We start from the raw sequence: 24,157 nt of genomic DNA, 5'->3' as shown, positions 1-24,157 counted from the left end.
CAGGTCAACTCAAAGCATCAGAGTCCACACACTTCCCACTGCCTCTGATTTAGATTTGTGTATTTAACAACCTCTCTACTCAGCAGCCTGAAATACTGGACGGAGGTAATGCACAACATTCTGTAGTGCTACAGGAAACCGAAGATGGAAATAAGACTACCCAGCTCAAGTGTTTTCTGAAATAAAAATGAAATAGTTGACAATAACAGGTTTCTGTGGGTTCAAAGTCCTGTTTGGCAGATGCCTCTGATGGAATGACTGCAACTAATTGTAGAATGCATTTGTTAATTGCCCCACTGTCAATACACAGCCCTCATTACCTCTAAATTGTTGGTTGCAATGTTGAGTTCCTGCGCCCGGCTTCGAAAAACCACCACCGGCTCATAATGCAGCCCAAGATGTCCTTATTAGGTCAACTTCATGTAATGTCTTTCATTTAAGAGACTACGTGCATTTAAAGTCTTAAAAGACCTTGGACATAATTTAGCCAAGCCATTGCTTTCCCTTATGACTTTTGCCCCTGAGAGCACAAGGACCCAGAAAGGACCTTTTCTGCCAGAATCATCACCGTCTTGTCACACAATTGGAAGGTAAACTGGTAGGCAGGATAACTTCTACGGGAGGTTCCCCCACTGCTCACTCTCCCTTCCAACCGGTCCGGAGGACACACCGACCCAACTCTCCGACCCCCCTTCAGCTTGGCCTGTTCGAAGCCCAGCTAGGAATTCCCTCACGGAGCCCGTGTTCCCCAGCCCAGGAGGGTGGCGGGGTCGTCCCTCGCAGCCTCGGCGCCCTCACCTGCCCACCGTCTGGTTGGCCAGCTGCTTCATGCGGTTGAATTGCTTCTTCATGGTGGCGGCGGCGGCGTCGCTTTCCCGCTATTTCCGCGCCTCCCGCGCGCGACACCCGGCCCGCCTCGCCAGCGGAGCCCACAGCGGCGGCAGACCCGGCTTCCACCTCACTGCCCCACCGGAAGGCGCCGCGACTTCCGGCTACCGGTGCGTCACCGCCCGCCTTGCCTGCCTGCTCCGGAGCACAGGGCGGCGGCCGGAAATGCCGTCAGAGCCATAGAGAGCCAGAGGGTAGGATGGCCGCGTCCGGTGCTTTTGGAGTCTAGAGCTAGGAAAGTGGAGAGGAGTGTGCAGGGCAGATCATTCCTCCCACGTCCCGGGGGCGCTTTCTCCTTGGGTAGGGGAATTGCGCTGCTGCTCTGACGGACGGGACGCCCGCCCAGCAGATCGAAGCGGCGGACGGCTCTGGCCTGCTTGAGCGGCACATGCTCCTCCGACCGTTTCTGAGCGAGGGTCCTAACTCTTCAGGCATCGCACACAAGGACAGCTTCCTGGGGGTGGAAGGGGAGCGGGTCACGTGGAGAAAGTTGTCCCCTCTCCTGCCTCTTCTCCCCGAGCCACATTATTAGCCCAGGGCTCCCCAAACTTGGCAACTTTAAGACTTGTGGGCTTCAACTCCCAGAATTCTCCAGCTAGTTATGCTGGCTGGAGAATTCTGGGAATTGAAGTCCACAAGTCTTAAAGTTGCCAAGTTTGAAGACCTCGGAGTTAACCAACCTTCCCAAAAATTGGGCTGCGAGGGGAAACAGACTGGGTTTGCAAAGGCAAGTTGCGCGGGATCTTTTCAGTTAAGCAAGTTTATTTAGCAAACCATAGCAGCCCATCTCGATGTGTTACCACAATAACAGTTAAAATAGTATAATCTTTAAAACTCTGGAACATGAATAAAAATATTTATTTATTTAGCGTCTGGCAAATACATGGACTTACAGTTGTTTATCTGTAGAGAGCCAGGAAATGTAGTCTGGGTGGCACTTGCTGCTAGTCGTTTGCCATGTATTTAGAGAGCCAAGAGTTCTAAAAAGATGCCTGGCTGCCAACTGTTAACTGCCAGTTCTTCAATGTAATCTGGCTGCCACTTGTTGCTAGTTTTTTGGTTCACACTACCGTGCTATCCAGGGTGCACCACAAGGAAGCAAACTAGCATGGCACTCCATGAATAAAAATAAAGCATGTTCAAAAAAATCTGTAGAGATTCTGTCATCCAGGTCATGATTGTTCCAAAGGTGCTTTTTCAAGAGGCAACTGGACTTTAGTTGTTTTTTTTTTTTCTTTTGAAGACGTTTGGCTTCTCGTCCAAGAAGCTTCTTCAACTCTGACAGGGTAGTGGGGAATGGTTTTTATTCCTTGCAGACAGCTGGCCATTTGCATCTTTTTTGAAGCACTTGGAGGCTTATCTGTGTCCTCAGGGTCACCTGAGTGGTGCTCCTGGTTCCTGTAGACTGCAATTTTTCTCTGGAAACCCATTCCTACTTCCACACCACGTTACAAAAAGATTGTGGGAAAATAACAGTCCCCTAACATCTGCAGCCACCCCGCAGGATCCCCATGGATCTACAAGGTTGCTGGAAAAACATGTTTCATGGGCTTTCCAGAAGGGACAGAATTGGGCTGAAGAGTGGGGGCATGTTCCAGAAGGTGGAAACCACAACAGAAAAGGCAGGTCTTGCTCCTGCCGGATGAAATGACGGACAGGACATGCAATGTCAGTCTCCTGTTGGATTTGATGACCCACTGTAGAATTTACACGCTCCCACTCACCCTCCGGACCAGCCCATCAGCCGTGACCCTGTTATTAGGGAAAGCCTTTAAAACACGGGTTTTCCGGCGAACCTTCATGTGTATATTGTGCTTTCAGCATTTCTTAATACGAGTAACCTTAGGTTGTGTAAATTTTAGCTCACAGGCTGGTTGGGGAATTGAAGTCCATACATTTTTAAGTTGCTCAAGTTGAGAAACATTGACAATACAGTATGTAAATGTGACACGATGGCGAAAAAGGGGGGCTGTTTCACCGGCCAGCCGATCGTGGGAAACGAGGAACACACGGATCCCTGCAGCTTTGGGTCCCTTTCTCGACAGTCCTCGCGAGTAAGACTAAAATCCCCATAATGTCGAGGGGCTGTTTCCGTTCTCTAGCAGAAAACACGCCCCTTTCAGGAGGACTACAATTCCCGGCGTACTTTGCTTTTCGCACCACACGCGATATGGCCCGTATCGCCCTTGATTAGCCACCGGCACCAGTCTGGCCAATAGGAAGAGAAAGGGGCGGGGAGAACGCCGTCTTCCGGCCTCCCAAGGGCTGCTTCCTGGCCCGGCCAATGGGGGAGCGCGTTGCTAGTCGGTTCCGCGGCGTCGCGCTCTGAGGGGACCTCGGCGGCGTCGGCCCGGCATGGGCGGCCCGCGCTCCTCACTGGCGTCCCTTCGCTGAGCAGCCGCGACAGCCATGGCCGGCACCTCCCGAGACCTGGTGGGCACCGACGTCTTCGACGAGGCCGTGCGGAGCACCTGCGACGTCGCCTCCCACTGCAAGCGGTGAAGAAGCGGCTCGGGGAGGGCGCGGGGAGGCCCCTTTCTCGCCGGGCAGGGCCCGCTGAACCGGGGCGGGCGAATTGTGGCTCGCCAGTCGGCGGGCGGTAGCGCCTGGCGGTGTCTGGGAAGCCGGAGGGGCTTGGAACCCGCAGGCCGGGATGGGAGACTGACGCGGCGCAGTTTGGCTCAGCCGAGGCGGTTGCAATCCCGTTTCATGCCTTCCGTGAGCTCCGTCCATTGTGGTGGATGAGGGGACATCTGGGCGGGGGGCTCACCTGGAAAGGACCCCGTGCAAAGCCCTCGCTTGTTGACTGAAGAAAACCTACGGCCAGAGCGCAGGAAGGCCCCCTGCTGCCTCAGAGCGACCGCCTGGCTGCCCACTTCCCTTCACAACCCTCGGCCTTCCTTTCCCTCCCAGCTTTGGCCCTTCCCAGCTCCCGCTTGAGAAGAGCGACACTTAATGGCTGGAGGGAGATTTGCACCTCGGACTCTTTCCTTTTTCTCCAGCCATCTAGAAGGGTGTTATTTATTAGTTGTATTAATACAACTAATATTAGGGGGGGGAATTAGGATTGTAGATAATCAGAAGCTGGTAATAAATCAACAGCATGACTTGGTTGCCAAAATGACAAGGGTACAGGTAGCCCTCGACTTACAACCGTTCATTTTGTGACCGTTCAAAGTTACAACGGCACTGAAAAAAGGGACATGGCCATTTTTCAGAGTTACAACCTTTGCATCCCCATGCTCGTGGTTGAAATCCTGATGCTTGACAATTGATTCATCTTTATGACGGTTGCAGTGCCCTTAGACCACGAAGTAATTGCTTTTTGCAGTCTTCTGACAAGCAGAGTCATTGGGGAAGCCAGATTCACTTAACAACTGCAGTGATTCACTTAACAACTGAGGCAAGAAAGGTCATAAAATGGGACAAAACTCACTTAATAAATGTCTCACTTAAAATAAATTTTGGGCTCAATTGTCATAAGTTGAGGGCTACCTGTACTTTCAGCCAGCATCAATTAAGGAATTTTTGTATGTTCCAAATCATAGTTCCACAGATTAATCATTCTATTCTTGACAGCACTACAGTAGTAGCCAAAATTGTGGAAACCTTTTGGGAAAGGTGTACAGTATTTTTGAGGTTTGGTGGCTAATAACACCACTTCTTTTGGAGTAGTACCATAAAATTATATATCAATGGAAAGATATTTTAATCAAGAATGTAATGCAATAACTCCTTTGAAGGATTTGCTATTAGAATAGCAGTTATAAAAATAAAAGTGAAACACATAAAAAAAATGAGATGTACAAAAATGATCAATGAGATATACAAAAATGATCACCATGTAAGTAATACTTACTTGGGTAACCTTTAGTGTGAATTACGGCCTTAAAACGTCTTCCCATGGAATGAACCAAGTCTTTTAGTTCTGCAGCTGTTATGTGTGATTGCTTCTATTAACTGGGTTTTATTTCAGGCTATATTTGGCTATAACTTTTCATAGCATACAGATAATTGAACAAACTTTGTTGCATCACATTCTTGAATAAATTATTTTTCCATTTATATATAATTTTATGTACTACTACTCCAAAACAAAAGTGGTGCTATTAGCCATCAAACCTCAAAAATATACTTTTCTCAAAAGTTTTCCACAATTTTGGCCACTACTGTATGGTAGTCTCATCTATTGTACTATGTTTGGGGCACCTCACTTAATGTCTTTAAACAGAAGATGGGTAAATATTTATAGGGGATGTTTTAATATTGATTTCTGCCATAAGCAGATATTTTATCTAATCCTATTAGGCTAGTGCTCTCCTTGCATCCAGATATGTACAAACTTGGTTTTGATTCAGTGGTTTTCTCCTAGATTGATGGTTCACATTTTTCTATTAGTATCACCTGCCTTTTGAGAGCAGCAGCTGCTTCTGAAAGTCATAAATATTTTGAAGAGTCTCTTTGCCATCTCTTAAACATGGAATAACAATATTAATTAGCCTAATTTAGTTAAAGTGCATAAGACCTACTTTTCTAATTTAGATGGATATTCATATAATTTTTGTTTAAAATATTTTGTTTTCAATGGAATTGGATTTGTTAAAATCCAATTTGTTTTTCTTTTTGTGGTCAGGTATGCTGTCAGTGTTGGCTACTGGAAGGACCCTTACATTGAATATTTTGTAAGCCATCCAAAAGAAAGGAAGGCACCTGAAATCAGCCGTGGTAGGTTATAAACAAATGTGTGTGGGGCAACTTGTGTTGCTTCATGAACATACAGCAAAAGGAAGAAAGGAAGAGGTGGGTGGTGGATGGGAGCTAACTAACAAAATCATTTTCAAATGTTTTCAAAGCTAAAATATGTCAACTAATTGTGTTTTTTTTGTGTTTTTTTTTGTTTTGCTAAGGGTATTATGCCCGGGTCCAAGGAGTTGGTCGTTTACTTAAGGCTTTCTTAGAAAAGACAAAATGCAATTGCCAAATTATAAATCTTGGTGCCGGCATGGATACTCTGTTTTGGAAATTAAAGGTGAAATAGCTTATGTTATCTCAAGTGTGATCTCTGATTATAATTTCTAAAAGACTTTGTTTCCCCCCACTTTTATTGATTATATAATGAAGCGGTAGGCAAATTGGTATCCTCTAGATAATTTGGATGTCAGCTGTCACCAACTCCATCCAATATAGTTGAAGTGAAAGGATTATGGGGCCTTGTTATCCAAAATATCTTAAGGATACAGATTTCTATCTTAAAACGAAACAGTATAATTCTAGTTTATGTTCCAGGGAATTCGGCTATTCATTCTAATTCACAGGACACACTGTAACTTACAAAGCATTTCATTGGTGGTATATATCAGTGAAAATTGTTTCTAGAAAATAGCATGCAGCCACTAAGCTTTGGACATGGCTGAGCATTTCATGATCTGCAGAGTGCACATGATAGTAAAAAAATTCTGCTCTTAGAAGTCTGTGTACTTTTTCTCTTACTAGTAAATCAATGTTCTTGAATAGGATTGCCAGGAAGAGGGTAAATCAACCCATCTAACCTCTCTCAAGCAGATTATTGCGATTGGGTCATTGCTTCCATCTTTTCCCCTGCTTTTTGCTTAGAATAGTTGGGGGATTCGGTTTAGGAATATAGTTTGAGCAGGAGAAAGACATGCCTAACTATGACTGCAGAATCCTAGTCTAGCAACCTTGAAATCACAAAAGTCAGGACCGAAAGCAAAACAATGGGATGTTTCTTTTGCCCTCAGTGAAAATATTGGAACTTATTTGTTTTCCCCTACTTTTTAGGATGAGAATCTTCTTCCTTTGAAATACTTCGACGTTGATTTTCCATCTATAGTATCAAGAAAAATTCACTACATCAAGTAGGTGCTGGAATCTGTATTATATTTGAACAACTGAATTAATGCATTTGTCTTTGGAGAAGAATTTTAGAATAAAATAACTAGAAGTGATACTAAAATAGTTATACTTTAATTACTTTGTTCTGAAAATATGATGTAACACAAGCGAGTATATGTAAAATCGTATCTGCTATCTTACAAATTTCACTTTTAGACTGTTGCCTGATTAGATGTGACTGTACTACTATGAATGTTTGATGGAGTTTTTGTACATTTTTGCCTTTTCACATCTCTTGTTTGCTCCAAAGCAAGAGTTCTGCATAATAGTTGCAGTTTTGCCAAAACACAAGGAAGGGTGCCATTCTTTTTGTCAGTATATTGGACAAGTGATAGTTCATAGATTTGTAGCTGCTATCACATAAAGTTGAAAGGGATAGTTCCTTCCCCCCCCTTTTTTTTTGCGTTAATCTGAAAATAGGAAGATGAACTTTCGCTACAATTTCATGGTGATGGCCTTTAAAGCTGCTATGATTATTTTGCAGAAGATTGTTTTAAACAATTGAGAAGCAGGCATGTTCCCTTCATCAAGTAATTGTGAGAGTGAGTTCTCACCCAATTAAAAGCAAACAGATAGATAATCAGTTCAGTCTGTTAACAAAACAAGTAACAGGAAATCTTCCTTTCCCACACAAAGGATAATTCTAATCTTTAGCTTATAAATAGAATCAGCCAAACAATTATATCTATAAAAAACTTATTGTTGGATTTAAGGATTAGCACAGACCAAAGTATTTCTGTAATAATCAGAAATATATTTAAAAAAACAAGCATTCTTAAAAACTCTTAAATAAAATGGAAAACAAAGACAAACATGAAAATAATTTTACTTTCTAATATATCTGTAAACTACCAGTAATTATCTAGTTTAAGTGTCAGAGATTTCTGATAGGTGCAAGCCAAGTTAAGCAATGTTTGGTTAGTGAACAGGGATTTATAGCCGGGTCCAGGAAGTCTATTCTTTAATGAATTCCTTATTAAATAAATAAAAGTTGCTTAGAGTGCATCTGGCAAGATGGGGAGACAACATTGCATGAATGTTCTCTGTGTTGGTAGAAAAGAGTGAATGTCCTTAAATATATGATCTTGGGATTTCAAAAGAAGCTCAAAGTGTCTAAAAGTACTTTTAAAGAATTCTTCAAATTACAGGTAGTCCCCAACTTACAACAGTTCATTTAGTGACTGTTCAGTTACAATAGCACTGAAAAAAATGACATGACTGTTTTTCACACTTATGGCAGTTGGCGCATCCCCATGGTCACATGATCAAAGTTGGGACATTTGGCAACTGACTCATATTTATGACAGTTGCAGTGTCCTGGGGTCACATGATCACCTTTTGTGACCTTCTGACAAAATCAAAGGGAAGCCAGATTCACTTAACAACTGCGTTACTAATTTAACAACCACAGTGATTCACTTAACAATTGTGGCAAGAAAGGTCATAAAATGGGGGAAATTCACTTCATTGTCTCGCTTAGCAACAGAAATTTTCAACTCAATTGTGGTTGCAAATCAAGGATTACCTGTAATTTCTGCCATACAGATTTGCAGTACTAGCAATGGACACATTAACTCTGAACAGTGAGGATCGCATTGTCTTCCTTCCTCTTGAAAGCATCTCTATTGACTTGGCCTTTCCTGTCCAGCATCAACTGTGGATGTTTGGCTCAGGGAAAGTCCCTTTGATTCAGACAAGCACATAAGGGGCTCTCAGCCTCTGTTTTGTCTCACTTAGGCCGGTGCAGAAGGTGACCCTGCAGCCCACTCCCTTGGCTTGTTTTCAGAAAGTCCAGGCCCATTCTGGTTTTGGTGTAGGAAGGATGACGCTTTACCTGGTGACTCATGGGCTCTCTCTTCCCTTCCTGTTCCTCCTTTACAGATCAAAGCCTCCTCTCTCCAAACCGATCATGGAAAGCCATTTAGGGGAGACGGTTCTCATAGGTGAGTCACTTGGAGTAGGGCAGCTTTTTTAGATTTCTCTCACGTTTCCTCTGTTGGGTTGTTTGTTCTTCCCTGGTTTTCTTTGACCAGCCAGCGGCTGCATCTTCCCCATCAACACCAGAATAGGAATTCAGTGCTACAAAATTTAAAAAAGCGATGGATTTGTAAAATTCTGAACTAGTCTCTCCCTTAGACCTTTGTTAGCTTTAGGAGCCAATCAGTTGGGTTGTGTTGAAAGACCTGAGACGTTTGCTCACCCCTGCAATGGCATCACTGGGGAGGCCTCCCATCGTGACTGTAGATAGTGACACGGGTGAATTTGTAATGGGCAGTCTCTTCCAGGGTCTAACCAAGATTAGAACTGGGATCAAATCCCCTTGGAAATCCTCTTTGCCTTCTGGTCCTTCCATGAGACTTTGGCTTCCAGGGCTTGGTGCCCTCAAATCCCCCCTTTCCCACAAAATCAGCAAGTTCTGCTTGTACCTGCAGCTGCTGAAAGGACGCAGGGCCTGAGCTAGGCTTCTCTTTCCTGAAATCATGAAAGGAGCAGGCCCATAAAAGAGTTTGGGAATGTGCTTCCTGCTTGTTGACACTCCTCCAGTGGCCTGGTCCTTCCTTTTTTTCTGCCAAGGTAGGTGCTATCTTTGCACAGTCCCTGACCACTTCATGTTAAGACTGATCTGTCGGTCATCCCTCCCTCGCTCCACCTAGTCCCCTCCCACCATTGTGGCAGGTTATCAGCACTGGCAGCATAGATTTTAAGAACAGCCTTATTGTGTCGTCACATTTTTTTAGCAAAGCTTCAGGTTTTGTCAAGGATATACAAGCCCTTTGAAAAGTCCCTGCAGATCTGCATAGCAGTACATCTGTACACTGGCTGCATCGCGTGGCCTCTGCCTTTCCTGGGCTGTTCAGCAGGAGACTGAGACACTGCAGTGCTTTAGTTTTCCAACTGTTAAGTCAGCCTCCCCAACCCCTCCCACTCTTGCTCTTCACCTCTCAACACCCATCCTCTTGGCTGTTCTCTGAACTCCCACTGATCTCTGTCCTGCCTGGCAGCATTTTTCTGTTCCACCACCATCAAAAAGGTTGGTTGGTTCGAATTTCTTCTCATTAAATGGTATGCCCGCAGAGGGTTGAAGCAACTATGGAGAGTCCCAGATCGCTTCTCAGAGAAGCAGGTTCCTTGGAATCTTGAAAGAAAAAATAATTCCACCCCCCACCTTTCCCCCCCCCCCTAATTTACTTAGTGGGAACATCTTTTTCCTGCAAGATCCCTCAGTATATGACCCTGTTTACAAAAATGTTTTCCCTGCTTTTGTTTTGGCAGCAGGGTTTAACTTGGCTTGGGATGATAAATGTGTGTTTCACTTTGATTTAAGTGTGTTTTAAGATGGGGTGAGATACACATTTTTGAGAAGTAGCTTTCTAAGATGTATAAACAACAGTAAGTAACTATTACTATTAAGAAAGAAACCTTTGCTATATATCAAATAATTTAAGCATTGTGCAGCTTTTTATAAGAAATTTTATAATTTAAGCAACTTTGTTTATCAATATTATTATACAAATATACAAATCGTATTGACAAACTTTTTTCTTTATTTTCAAAGTTCTAACTTGATAATTAAGCTAAATCATCTAAGTGTTAATAAACTCTAGTCCATTTTGAATAAATACCACTGTACCCAAATAATGTACGACTCTTGTTTTGTAATAATACAATAAAACAATATTAAAAGGGGGTGAAGGGTTTGACTTATGTATATTACCAGTAATGTGTGAAAATCTGGCATTGTATAGAATGCCTAGAAAATCTAAGAATGTGTGATGGAATGGAGCAGGAAGGGATGTTGGAGGTCTTCTTATCCTGCCCCCTGCTCAAGCAGGAGAACCTAGACCATTTCAGACTGTCTAGACTCTTCTTAAAATCCTCCAGTGATGAAGCCCGCATAACTTCTGGAGGCAACTTCTGTTCCACTGGTCGATTGTTCTCACTGTTAGGAAGTTTCTTCTTAGTTCCAGGTTGCTTCTCTCCTTGATTAGTTTCCATCTGTTTTTTCTTGTGTTACCCGCCGGTACTTTGAAGAATAATTTTACTCCCCACTTCTTTGTGGCAGCCCCTCAAATACTGGAATACTGCTGTCATGTCGCTCCTAATTCTTCTTTTCCTTAGAGTAGCCATTTTAGGCAAAGTATGAAAGCTATATTATTTCAAGATGCTATATACTTTCTCTAGGCATTGTATATAATACCTAGGCTTTATGCAGAATGACAAGAACTATTTAGGCAAAATATGAAAAGAGAACCATCAAAAGTGTTTGGGTTACAGTTAAGATTAATCATTTATTGAAATACATATACGAAAATGAAGGAAGGAATGCCAAATAAAAAATGGTACTTTTCTAATTGAAAAAAACAAGAAAAAAATACCATTATTGACAAACTTTTTGCAACAAGCAAGACAAGAATGGCATTTTAGCAGACGTATTTTATATGGTTTGCTTTCTGGTGTTGCATAGAATGCCTAGGAAATGTGTGAAATGTTAAATTCTTTGATGTCCCATTTTTGGCATTCTATAGATTCCCTAGGTATTCCATAAAATGCCTACTTTCATTGATAGTAACATCTCAGTGTGGGATGGGCTACAGAACATAGGGAAATGTCTACCAGTTTTTTTCTAGGGGGTTCCCCTCCCCCCATCTTTGATTCCCCCCAACATACATGATTTCTGAGAGGAAGTGGTTCCAAATTGTTTGGACTTGAGATTAAAATCCTTCAAATTGTTTGCAAAGCTCAAGCCTGTAGACTTTCTCAGCTGCCATCAATATCAACTTCTCTGAAAAAGGTGAAATGCAATGTTGTTGCCCTAAAATAATTTATTTTATGTTATCTCCCTGCCTCTGAAAGCAAGAGGATCTGTGGCTGGCTTTAGAGTTTTCCTTCTGTGAAAGATATGGGCATTTGAAGCTGCTCCTCAGGGAGTCCTTTAGAGGGAATTGGCTGTTAAAAGGGTTTGCCAACCTCTTTGACCCCCCCCCCCCCCCAAACAGATGGAGAAAAAAGGGCCTCGGAGTCAGAAACCCCAAGACCTGCAAGGTTCCTTACTTGCTTTTTGGGACATGGCTGTCATTGTCCTTAGTTGGGGAGCATTTAAAAATAGCTGTCCCTGTTGAATCCTCTGCAGATGCACATAGTTTGGACACCAGCCGATATGCCATTGTTGGAGGTGATCTTCGAGATCTACCCAAACTGGAAGAACAGCTGAAGAAATGCAACATGGATCCAAAGTAAGATGGGCACCAGAATCTCTATGGCTCCCATCCTGATGGCATTCGGGGAACTCTTAAAAGACTTGGCTCTACTCCAATGTTCCCTCTAATTTTTTTTCAGTGTGTGCGGAAAAGTATAGTATTTGAGCAGCACATTTTCATGCCTGAGCACCTGAATTTTTTTCACAGATGTTTCACAGAGCAATTGATTTATAGGATCCGAATTGGAATGGAGAAAAATGGTTTTGTGCGTGAGTGAGTGTGTGTGTGTGTGTGTGTGTGTGTGTTTGAGTGAGCGAGGGATCCAGTAAGGGAACTGCGCCTATTTAGGAAAGAAGGTAAATTATTGCAAACATGATCAATCGAAGATAAGTATGGGGACAGGTTGGGCAGTAGAGAGAAAGTGATAAAAGAGTGGGAGAGAGGAAGAAAAAAAGAGGGAAGAGAGACAGAAAGAGACAGAGAAGGACAGAGAAAGTGACAGAAAGAGTGGGAAGAGTGGGATGTGATGAGCCAGGGGCTGGATGCTGTTAAAGACTGGATGGGGGTCAACAAGCTTGTGCTCAATCCAGAAAAGACCGAGTGGCTGTTATGTTTCCCTCCCAAGAATTGGCCAAGTACTCCATCTCTCAGGCTGGGGGGTCAAATTATACGCCCCTCAGACAGGGTCCGCAACTTGGGAGTCCTCCTGGACCCACAGCTGACCTTCGAACATCATTTGTCAGCTGTGACCAGGGGGGCATTTGCCCAGGTTCGTGCCCTTGTGACCTCTAGGCTGGAATATTGCAATGTGTTCTACATGGGGCTGCCCTTGAAGAGCATTCGGCGACTCCAGCTAGTCCAGAACGCGGCCACGCGAGCGATAGTGGGTGCACCTCGGTTCACCCACGTAACACCTATCCTCCGCGAGCTGCGCTGGCTACCTGTTGATCTCCGGGTGCGCTTCAAGGTGCTACTTACCACCTATAAAGCCCTTCATGGTAGTGGGCCTGGGTACTTGAGAGACCGCCTACTGCCAATTACCTCCACCAGACTGATTCGATCGCATCGATTAGGCCTCCTCCGAATCCCATCTTCTAGCCAGTGCAAACTGGCAACTACCCGGAGGAGGGCCTTCTCGGTGGCTGCTCCGTCCCTTTGGAACGAACTCCCCGTGGAGATTCGGACCCTCACCACCCTCCAATCCTTCCGCGCTGCTGTAAAGATCTGGCTGTCCCGGCTGGCCTGGGGTTAAGCCCCACTCGAATGGTGTGATTGTTGCGTCTTTTTTCTCTTTTAATATGCTGTATTGTTTACTGTTTGTTGTTTCCCCCCTCCCTTTTGAATTGTGAGCCGCCCTGAGTCCCCTTAGGGAAAAGGGCGGCATACAAATAAAGGCAAAAGTAAAAAGTAAAGAAGGAGAGAGAAAGAGAAAGAGGGTGAAAGAGACAGAAAGAGACAAAGAGGAGAGAGAAGGGAGAAGGAGAAAGTGACAGAAGAATGGAAAAGAGGGAGAGAGAAAGAGAAGAGAGACAGAGAAAGAGGATGAGAGAGACAGAGAGAGAAGAGAGGAAGAGGAAAGAGTAAGAGAGAACATCTCATTTCAACCCTGAGTTGCAAATATTCTCTTTGATTGGTAATTTTATTTGTCCATTTACTATCCAATACTCTCATTTCTCCTTAAATTCAAGAATTCCCTTCTTTTTATTGAATTTATCACAATACCATGAGAACAACTTTTTCAGCATAGCTTTACAGCTATTTAAAATATATAGTAATTTAGGTCAGGTTTTCAGAACATTAGTCTATTTATAAGTCACTAAGTGCAAAGAAACAGATTCAGAAAGTTGGCTTCCCTTTTTGTAATTGCATATTGCCTGCTTAATTTTCTACCTACATTTTTGATAACTGATATTCACATTGACCCAAAAAGCCCATCGTAGAAAGAAACCTCCCTATGAACTTTGTTGGGTTTCCATGGAATGAAGTTTGATCTTTTTCTCAACCATACAGTAGCATATTCTTTCTAAGGAGGATATAATCAAGATAGTCCATAATTGCCTATCAATCTAACAGTATGGCGATTGACAATCTCTTTATATTTCAACTCTAACTCTTTCAGTCTTAAAGGTTTGGTGAGGAGAAATCCAAAAATTCTTTTAAAGAGGAAAAAAATGCTTGCACAATTGCACCCATTGAGACATGTACACACAGAGAAACAAACTTAACAAAGTGCTAAGTCTGCCCACCAACTAACTAACTAACTAACTAACTAACTAACTAACTAACTCTGTCTGTCTGTCTGTCTCTCTCTCTCTCTCTCTTAAAGAGAGGGAGAGAGAGAAAGAGAGAGAGAGAGAGAGAGAGAGAGAGAATCCCTCCTTCCTTCAGCCCAACACTCTTGCTGGCATCCCGGACGGATGAGAGGGACTGCAGAGGGTCTCCTCGAGTCTAGAGCAGCGAGTCATTCGATGGGAAAGTTGCCTCTTGGAAGGAATGACCCGGATTGGCTCTCGCTTCATCTCTCCTGCTTTGTCTCTCCTGCCTCTTTGCTTCTCAGTTCAGTCTTTGGGCAGCAGAAAAGTGGAAGCTCACGCTCTCCCTCCCTCCCTCCCCTCCTCCTCCTCCCTCCCTTCCTCTCTCTCTCTCAAATGGCAAATCCGAGCAGCCACTGCTGGGACTGCCGGCCCTGTCCCATGCCTTCTCCCAACCCCCGCACCCCTTCTCTCAGCTCCTTCCTGCCTTGATTGCGTCTCCAGGCTGGCTCTCCCCTCGTGGAAAGCGTCTCACAAAAACCACTGGGCAGAAGTTGGAAAGTGCTGCGCGGTGTTTTGTTGCCACGTGCGCGGCCACTCACCCGCGCACCTTAGAGGGAACAGTGCTCTACTCCCGTCCTGCCTCTGGTGGTTGGGGGCTCTGCTATAGTTACCCTGAGCTGCCATCAATTTTGGTTTCTTATTCTTTTATTCTTTTACATTTATCACATTCTGCCTTTATATTCTTGGCTTTATGGCCTAGAGTCGGGTGGCAGCTAATTCGAATAAATACAATTGTACAAAGGGAATTTCTGGATACACAAGACAATCTTTTCAGGACTTCTTGCAGTACCTAGAATCGAAGATCCTGAATTCTTTCAATCCCTTGCCCTTTCTTCTTTCCCTGTTTAAAAGTTTGCCAACACTACTGATGACGGAATGTGTGCTGATCTACATGACCATGGAGCATTCGATTGACCTCATTAAGTGGGTGGCAACCACATTTCGGTCTGCCATGTTTATCAACTATGAGCAGGTAAGTGAGGCTCCTCTGTTGCCCCTTTCAGTGTCCAAACCGTGTGCAGTAGAGGTGCCCTCATTTCAGGGCATGGCTGCTTCAGGGTTAGGGCTTGGTGAGGTTATAAAGACGGTCCCCCAGCAAGACATTATTCTGGTCCGTGTTTGAATTTTGCTATTTCTGCATTGCTTCCCACACAATACAAGAGGAGAGATCTTCTCAAACTGGATTAATTATTTCTTGAGAAGAAGAGCTTCTGAGTCAGAGGTGGTTGAACTCAGAGATATAGACCTGGAAACAACCTTACTTTTTATTAAATATTAATCTGTGGAGTCTTAACGTGCTGGCATTTTAACAGTGATGCAAGCTGCATCCTTATGAAAAGGATAAACCGCTCTCAGAAAGGTGCAAGTGACAGATTTGAATCTGCAATTTTGGGTATGAAAGCAGTTGCAACTGGAAATAAAAGCTCTGTTTGCCTCCTCCCCCCCTCCCCCCAGTATTATTAGACTGACCCCTTTGCAAATCGGAGTGTGGTGACAATTGGGGTCATACTGAGTGGCTCTGTGAGCATTATTTTTATTATTTTAAAAATCTGTACAACATCCAGCAATTGTGCAGTGTCAGGCAATATAAGTACTGAAAAAAGTGATGTCCTCCAAGTATTGGGATCCCACTCCTGTGTGTTCTGCAATGGGAAGAAACTCTTTCAGTCTCATCAGGAACTGAAAAACCAGATTTGGCCATTTGTTTGCATTTATTGAGCTTCCAGGACATTCCGCCTAGTGGGAAGCTCTGGCACGAAAGCCCTCATTGGATATTTGCTTCAAATCCCAAGCTTAGGAGAACTGTAGCTACTGTTCTCACAGTGCCCAGCGTGTTTGCTATTCCAGCTGGGAGTTGTGAGAATCTGGTTTCTAGGGGTGCATCTAAGAATGAAAGGGAGGTTCTGCAGAGATTAAAAAGATAACGGTATAGCAGGATTGTGGACCCTGTGAATGTTGCACGATGACTGCATCTTTCTACTACCTGCTGGAACATCCAGGATTCCACATGGGCCTGAAAGATGCTGCTCTTTTAAGAGCTGTCTTGAAATTAGCAAGTCGGCTCTGGAATGCCTTTTGGAGTTTACACTGAACCCTGAAAAGCCTGAGTAGCTTTAATGAATTTCAGAGGTGAACCCCAAAGCCCCTCACTCTTCCAGACTGTTGCTGGAGCTGACACAGCCTCTTAGGTACTCGTTTGTGCACTTGTGCTCTGAATGGTAAGACAGCAAGGTACCCTTCCTGTGTCCTTTCCAGGTGAATATGCTGGATCGCTTTGGACAGATCATGATTGAGAACTTGCAGAGTAAGCAGTGCGAGCTGGTGGGTGCAGATGCTTGCAGATCTCTGGAGACCCAGGTCAGATTTCCTGGACAGTGGGACTCAGCTTAGTAAACCCCCCAATAAAAGAGGGGGGCTTTGTCCAAACACTCGTGCTTCCATTCAAGTCCCAACTTCACCCTGTGCTTTGCTCTACATGTTCCATTCCTTAACACAGGAGTCCCCAACCCCGGGGTCGGTCTGTGGCCTGCCAGGAACTGGGCTGCACAAACAAGCAAAACCCCATCCACACATGCCCGAGAGCCAAGGAGCACATGAAACCATGAGCCTCCCAGTCCACAGAAAAAATGCCTTCCACAGAACCGATCCCTGACACCCAAAAGGTTGGGTGCCGCTGCCATAACAGACCTTGTTTTGGAGAGGTGCCAGGCTTGAGAAAAGGGGGTTGCTCATGCTGACCTTATGTAAAAGCCAGCTGACTGGCCTGATGGCCCTCTTGGTCTGAGAGCTGCACCATTTTTGTCCTTAGGAGTGTAGAGTTGGTCAGAACCATTTAGACCGCTGAGTCTAACTCCCTGCATGCAGAGAGGGAGAGCAGGAATGTAAACAGACAGTATCCCTGGGAGGTGCCACTTCAGCTCTTCCTTAAATGCTGCTTCCTGTTGAACTCTTCCTTCTGTGAGAAGATTTTTCATGATGTTCAACCAGGTTTCCTTGATGTTTTATCCATTATTTTACCCATCATTACCTTGAAAGATAGAGAGCAGGTCATGACTGTTTTCTTTGTGACATCCTTTCAGGTGTTTAAAGGTTAAAAAAAGGATAATTTTTTGAAAATTGAAAAGGAATTTTCAAGGCTAAACCTTTTCCAGATCTCTCAGACTGTTAATTCTTTGTGTGGTGACATCTTTTTCTAAGAACTCAGACCCCACAGCCTCTTCTAGTATCGTGCCCAACTCAAATATTAAGCTGAAAGGCGGGTAACCTTTTGAGTGATTTATCTTCTTTTTGAGTCCTGGAAAATCTGTCTTTAACAGATTTTTCTCCTGCATTTCATTTGCAGAAGGAACGATTCCTGCAAAATGGCTGGGAAACAGTAAATGGTCTTGATATGTTGAAGGTCTATCAGAGTTTGCCACCAGATGAGATCAAAAGGTAAGCTTCTCTTGCTATTTTTATTCAGAGAGAGAGAAAGAGAGAGCACCCACAGGTGTATATTTGTATGCACTGAAGCAGCCCAGTAAACTGTGTGTTAATCTTCAGTGAAAAGGCGAACTTCCTCTGACTATGGTTTGAGCCAAGATGATAATGATGACCAAAGACCACAAAGATAATAATGATAAAGTTTTAGAGTTAAACTATACTATATAGTTTATATTTATAGAGCTGTGGTAGTGCAGTGGTTAGAATGCAGTATCACAGGTTAACTCTGCCCACAGTCAGGAGTTCAATCGTGATCAGCTCAAGGATGACTCAGCCATCCACCCTTCCAAAGTCAGTAAAATGAGGACTCAAATAGTTGGGGGCAATATGCTGACTCTGTAAGCTGCTTAGAGAGCTTGTAAAGCACTGTGAAGTGGTATATAAGTCTAGGTGCTATTGCTATATCCGAAACTCTATATTTATCATGCATTTTAGGGTGATCCCTGACATGTTTGTTTACAGGAGAAACAGATGGCAGATAGCACTGAATGAGCCACATGCTTGGTAGAGATAAATGGAGGTAGCTCTCCCAGCCTGAGCATACGAAAGGACAGGCCACAGAGTGAGGCACCTGATGCTGATCTGAAGGTCCCAAGATTGGACTGGAATGAGGGATTTCAGTACTCGAACTATCCTTGTTCCAAAACAGGAACTCTCATTTGAAACCTAATTTGGAAGTAAATAGATAATATTCTTCCATGTAAATTATGATCTATTTGTTGAAAATTGATGTATTTTTAAATTGCCTAACTCCTCCCCCCCCTTTCCTAAAATTGCCAACCTGGAACACAAGACAACATCCTGCAGTGTAGTCTTAACCAGTGCATGTAAGAGAGGTTCCATTTACTTTTGCCAGGTGAGGTGAATGGCTTGCCGAACTGAGTAAGCAAGAAGCATTCCGTGGAGCTCAGCTTGGTCTCCAGAGGGGTCTCCGAACGCATGTCCAATTCCTGAAGTTGCTGATCTTTGATCTTAGATGGGTCATCTCAGAGGATCCATGTAGATGTTAAAAGCAAGGAAGACAAACTCCAGAGGTTTCCTATAAGCAAAGAGTGGGAGTGGAAATTAATCATGAAATACTCTTTGGGTTTGTAGCATTGTGCCTCCAGGCAAGGCAAGGTTTTGTGCTCACCTAAAGTCCAAACACTACCGACCACTTGAGAACCAATATGGCCTCAGCTGGCACTAAAGTGTAATAATAGGTTTATACTTTTTGTTCAGTAAGCCTTAATTGGTTATCCTGGTATTTAAAAGGTACCAAAATGTCAACTCAGAATTCAGATGCAGCATCTAAAAACATGTTATATTCGCCCCAAACTAGGAATGTGCAGAACTCACTGATAACCTCAGAAAACTGCCCCGGAAGGACAAGGTCTGGAGGGGGAAAGGAACATTCCAGGGTTCAACGGAACGTTCTGTTCCTGAATTGGTGAGTTTGCACATCCACAACCAAAACCTTGCCAAAGTTTTTTGCTGTTTGTTCCTTCAAGCCCAGGTTTCCCATCTCTTCCCCTCTCTAAAAGTGGGTAACTGATATACTCTGAGAACCCACAACTTGTATTTTTCTTAATGGACTGAAAACATTGGATGGGTTTCCTATCTAAGAGAGGTGAGTGAGTTGGAGAGCACATTTTGATGAAGCAGGATAATGGACAGGGACACAGTATGTACTTGACACTAATGCGTCTTACTGATGCTTCTTACATTAATAGAAAATGTTGGAAAAATGAATACTGTGTGATCTAGAAATAAATTTTAGTCTTATTGCCAGGGAGAAAGACAGCAATTGTTCTATTTGGAGAATTTTGATAGTGGGATTACAATTAGTTGTCAATGAATAAATATTGGCCCATTGGTGTAGAAAGGGATGCAATGAAACCTTGTTTTAACAGAATAATTTGCAGAAATGTTTGCTATTCACAAATGTCCATTAATGTACAGAACAGAGAGATATAATTATGTACCTCTGTTCTATTAACAGAAAATGTGTGCTCTTTGTATGATGATACTAGGATACAAGCTACTTTACAAATGACTTAGATTCATTCACGTTTAAAGTTTTATAACATAAGAATTACAAAGTTATGTTTTGGTTTCCTTCAGACAGGCTCAGATCAGAAAATTATCCTAGTAGGTTTTTTTTTTAAAGGATTTGCTCGATATGTGAGAATGGTCAGTTCCAGGGTTTTTCCTGGTCTCACCGTAACGATGAGACTTGACCAAAGCTGATGAAATGCCCCTGTGATTGGGAAGCTTCTGTCTTCCTCAAAGCAAAGAGCCCTGTGGAATTAAAAGCACAGGAAAGTAAAATCCTGCTTTAGGAATTGACTCTGCTGGAACAGTTTAATGGCCCCACAGTAAACAGTGCAATGCTTTGAAAAGATAATAAGCATCTGAAAAGTTACTCTGTGCCTACCTAATAGAAAAGAGAAAAAGAATAACGGGGGATTTGTAAACTGAACTACATTACTTCGTAATCAGTTCATTAAATTTACACTTAATATAGAATAATTGAAAATATATTACGTATTTTAACCTAATCAGTCTAAAGCTGTTGAAATACATTTGAATGACTTTCCAGTCTGATCATATGACGTTTTTTATCGTGAGATTTTATAACTAAAATGCTACATACTGTGCATGCTTGATATTTTTTTTAAAAAGAAAATGTCCAATGGAGCCAAATTGATTTTGGGGTGCTCTGTAGGATAACACTCAGATCATGTCAGCTACCCACTTTGGTGAGGAAATGAAACCTGAAAAATGCTGGAAGAAAAAGGAACAAACCAGTATAAAACTTTGATCTAAGTACTTGGTAAATACAGCAATGTTTTAGGGGCTGTGTGTCTAAGGGTTTCTTTGAACTCCAATTTCAAAGGTCTCAACCATGGGGACACAGACTGGGTTTTGTTGAGCAAAACTTTGGCTCTGTTGGTTTCATGGTACTCTGTAGCCCGCACAGAGGGCACGTCAATTATCCACTCTTAGTTGTTTTTCAAAAACTGTAGTATAAAACTGAAGAATAGGTTTTGAGTGGAGACCAAATTTCAGAATGTTTGGTTTGTTATCTATTATTCTCTTAATATGGCTCCTCAACTCACAGATTGTGATACAGCCGTTCAGAGGCACCACCAGACTCTTCTGTTGGGCTCCTTGGACTGGCCCCCATCAAAAGTCGTGAATTTTGGGTTGGGCTGATATGTGCAAGGAGGCCTGGCTCAAAGCTTCCTTGTGAGCTTTGGACCTAGCTAGGAATTTGATCCTGGTTCTTATCCATCCTGGTAGCTCCTCTCTAAGTACAGCTTGTGTCTGCTACCACCTGTCTTGTTTTCTTCCTTCCTTCCAGGATAGAGGCACTTGAGTTCCTGGATGAGAAGGAACCATTTGAGCAGCTCATGCAACATTACTGCCTGTGCTGGGCTATCAAGGATTCCCAGAATTTAGGTATGGTCCTCCCTCTCTTGTCTCTTGCTTCAGAGCTTGAAGGACTAGTACAGGCGGTCTGATCTTGGACCTTTCCAGACCAAGTGGCATTTGTTGCTTCTCGCTATACCTGGAGGCAACTGGTCCACATGTGTCTTGGCTTGTCAGTATTTTTCCCCCAAATAATTTTTATTAATAAATATAAATGAAAAGAAAAAAAATCAATATAAACTATTAAAAATATAGAAAAATGTAAGAAAAGGGGAAAAAGAGAGACATAAAAAAGAAGCAGTTTCCCGCTTTATCCCAGCAGGTAAAAGTAATTTTATTAGATGTGACTGTCTCTAAACAATCTCTCTCCTCCCAATAGAATACCTCTCTTAGGTAGGTCAAAGTACGTCAATCGGTGTTTGTCAGCAAAAGTCCAATAAGGGCAAATATAGGTATTTACGTCTTTTAACTCTGGTCAAACAAGCCAATCTTATAAATCTTATTTAAATATTTAAAAAATATTCTTTAAACCATTCAAAAAGAGGCCCAGGGGTAATTTGCTGATCATCTGTTTCAAAGCAATAATTCTTCAGAACAGATTTCTTTTGTATGAACAAGTACAATTTATCCTTTATTCTCTTTTAAAAAAAAAAAAACCCCTTCCAAATCTTAGCAGAGCTCTTTTGTATATCCAGAAGGGGGAAAAATATCTAAATCAGCTTCTTGGTTTAATATCTCCTTTAGGGAACAAGTCATCCATCAATTCAATTGTATTACATTTAAATCCCCTCTTCAATTTAATTTCATTGCCATTCATTGCAGCTCATTTTTGTTTTACATCTTCCTTAAGGACACACACTATCAGTTTCATCATGTGTTTGATCCATTCTGTCCAAAAGCTTGCACTATTCAAAAATGTACACTAAGGCAGGGTTGTCAAACTTGCGGCATCATTGCAGCATTACGTGACACATTGGGATTTCCCCCCCTCCCCTTTCTCTAAACCAGGCGTGGCCATGGCCAGTGCATGATGCATCCAGCCCTCAAGCTGCGAGTTTGACAGCCCTGCACTAAGGTATTCAATAGTGTTTTTTTTAAAGCAATCTCCATTTGCCATGAAAAAATACCTTCTAAGTAATTCAGAGCTATAATTCCAAATCCCTCTGACCTCTTAATCTGTTGTTAAGTTTTCAAAATCCTTATACAAGCAGCATTCTTTTGCTTCATAGTCCAAAAATCAAACATTTGTAAAACATTTAAAATCAAATTTATGCCATCTCTTTTAAGGACACAGAAAGTTACCAATGAGTCCAGTAAAACCTTGCTAGTCCAATGTGTTTTAATAGCTCCAATACACAAAACATAAAATAATGTAAAAAGGTGATGAAGATATAAGGCTTGGTTGAGTTCAATGGCTGTAAAGGCTGCTCTGCAAGAGTGAGCTTGATGTTATCCCAACTCCCAGCCACTCCATTCATAAGCCATCCTTAAAAATGGCAAGTTTCTGCTGTCTGCTCACGAGGAGCAGCTGTCCGGAGAGCTGTATGGATCTTCCCTCAGATCCAGCATCTGCCTGGGATTCTTCTTACAAAAGCTGTCTTCTAGCCAGGAGAAGCCAGTAAGATGTCTGCTCACTGTGGGGCTTCCTGCAAGTGTCCTGCTTAGATGAGGGCTTTCAGGCTGCATTGGGAGGAACTGGAAGGTTCTGTGAGGGTTTGATAGGATTCCAAGAGAATCTGAGGGCAAAAATGATACAGAGATACACCCAGATACAGTTTCCTGTTACTAGAACTTTGCTTCTTGATCGGGGTTTTTGGGAAATAGATTTTTCTGCTTAAAAAAGTGTGAAAGTCCCAATTTCTCCCATCTTTCTACAGGCCTTGCAGACATTACTCTGTGACGCATTTGCTCCAGTGGAGCTCCAGGTGAATCTGCTGCCCCCTCCCGGTGGGCCTCTGCATGCATCTGCTGCCCCCCCTGCTCCTGTGGAAGTGTGCGCAGGTGAACATGAGCCTTGGAGCTGTGGCAAGCAGCCTCCTCTCCCCCGTTCGTGGCACGTGACAACCTTTTGAATAAATTACTCTTTTTGTGAGCAGCCGAAAAACAAGCGAGTCTCTCACCCTTTTGTAGGGATTTTTTCTAAAAAAAAAGTGGTGTTGATGAACGGAAAGGGATTTGGATTCCTCCTAGATGTCCGAGAGTTCTTGTCCTGCTGGCTGGTTCAGAACTGGGCTGAGTTTTTCCCCTGGGGAAACGCAGGGGGCCCTTTTGGCTGCCAGCAATCCCCTTCTCCCTGGCCTCATTTTCCTTCCTGAAATGATGTTTCCGGTGCATTTTCACCCTCTTCTGCCTTGAGTTTCTTGGTGTCTCCCGTAGGACTCTTCTTTCTTCTTTCCCCCCCAAAGGGAGCTGGCTGCAGTCTGGAAGCTCTCACTCTCGCTGAGGGGGTGGGAATTGTGTTGGTTTTGGGCCGCAGCTTCTGGGGGCTGTATTGAGATGCACTCCTGACCCTGAGAGAGTTAATAAATGGTGACGTTTTGTAAAGCCGTGTCATGCCCTTTTCTGATAAATCAATCATTTGATTGAACAAGACTCCAATGCAGCTTATGCCCAAAATGCCAGATGGCATGAGCACACAGGTATTTTCTCCCTCCCTAGGAAAGGGAGATATTTCCCTTTGTTTAACCTTAAGGAGTGGCCCTCCCCTGCTGGGAAGCAGAATCCTCCCCCCCCCCCCCGAAATTTCCTCCCTGACTTTATCCTGTCCTTGATCCCCTGACCCATTTTCTTCTTTCTGTCTTCAGAGAGATTGTTTAAACAAGCCTTCTCTTCCCAAAAAATGCTTTCCTTCCCTGTTTAGTAACCCTCTAAAGGGTTGAACCTCAAGTTAACCAGCACTCGAGTCCCTAGCCAGTTTCACCCTGAAGAGTTTTTCTCCTGCTAGTT

The 24,157-nt window shown here is 43.2% G+C and overlaps 2 protein-coding genes across 3 annotated transcripts in view; one reads left to right on the top strand and one right to left on the bottom strand.

Annotated features, from left to right (window-relative positions):
• ARHGAP17 (Rho GTPase activating protein 17) overlaps nucleotides 1-1,011 on the bottom strand; it is a 111,143-nt gene extending 110,132 nt beyond the window's left edge. The window contains 1 exon segment of the mRNA XM_032230345.1: nucleotides 799-1,011. Coding sequence (XP_032086236.1) covers nucleotides 799-851 — 53 coding nt within the window. The 5' untranslated portion in view covers nucleotides 852-1,011.
• A 2,104-nt stretch (nucleotides 1,012-3,115) lies between these two features.
• LCMT1 (leucine carboxyl methyltransferase 1) lies at nucleotides 3,116-23,755 on the top strand. 2 transcript variants are annotated; one of them, XM_032230637.1, is made up of 12 exons: nucleotides 3,116-3,386; nucleotides 5,522-5,613; nucleotides 5,796-5,917; nucleotides 6,688-6,764; nucleotides 8,683-8,744; nucleotides 11,933-12,035; nucleotides 15,167-15,287; nucleotides 16,571-16,672; nucleotides 17,658-17,749; nucleotides 19,119-19,226; nucleotides 21,144-21,241; nucleotides 23,089-23,755. In XM_032230637.1, exons 1-12 carry the CDS (start codon nucleotides 3,298-3,300, stop codon nucleotides 23,109-23,111), a joined length of 1,089 nt encoding a protein of 362 aa, XP_032086528.1. In that variant the 5' UTR covers nucleotides 3,116-3,297; the 3' UTR covers nucleotides 23,112-23,755. The 2 variants fall into 2 exon arrangements, with proteins under 2 accessions (XP_032086528.1, XP_032086529.1); XM_032230638.1 differs by lacking the exon at nucleotides 19,119-19,226 and having other exon boundaries at nucleotides 3,122-3,386.
• The last annotated feature ends 402 nt before the right edge of the window (nucleotides 23,756-24,157 follow it).

Source organism: Thamnophis elegans, chromosome 14 (assembly GCF_009769535.1).
Source record: "Thamnophis elegans isolate rThaEle1 chromosome 14, rThaEle1.pri, whole genome shotgun sequence".
Taxonomy (NCBI): Eukaryota; Metazoa; Chordata; class Lepidosauria; order Squamata; family Colubridae; genus Thamnophis; species Thamnophis elegans.
This window is presented reverse-complemented; position numbering and strand designations above follow the sequence as displayed.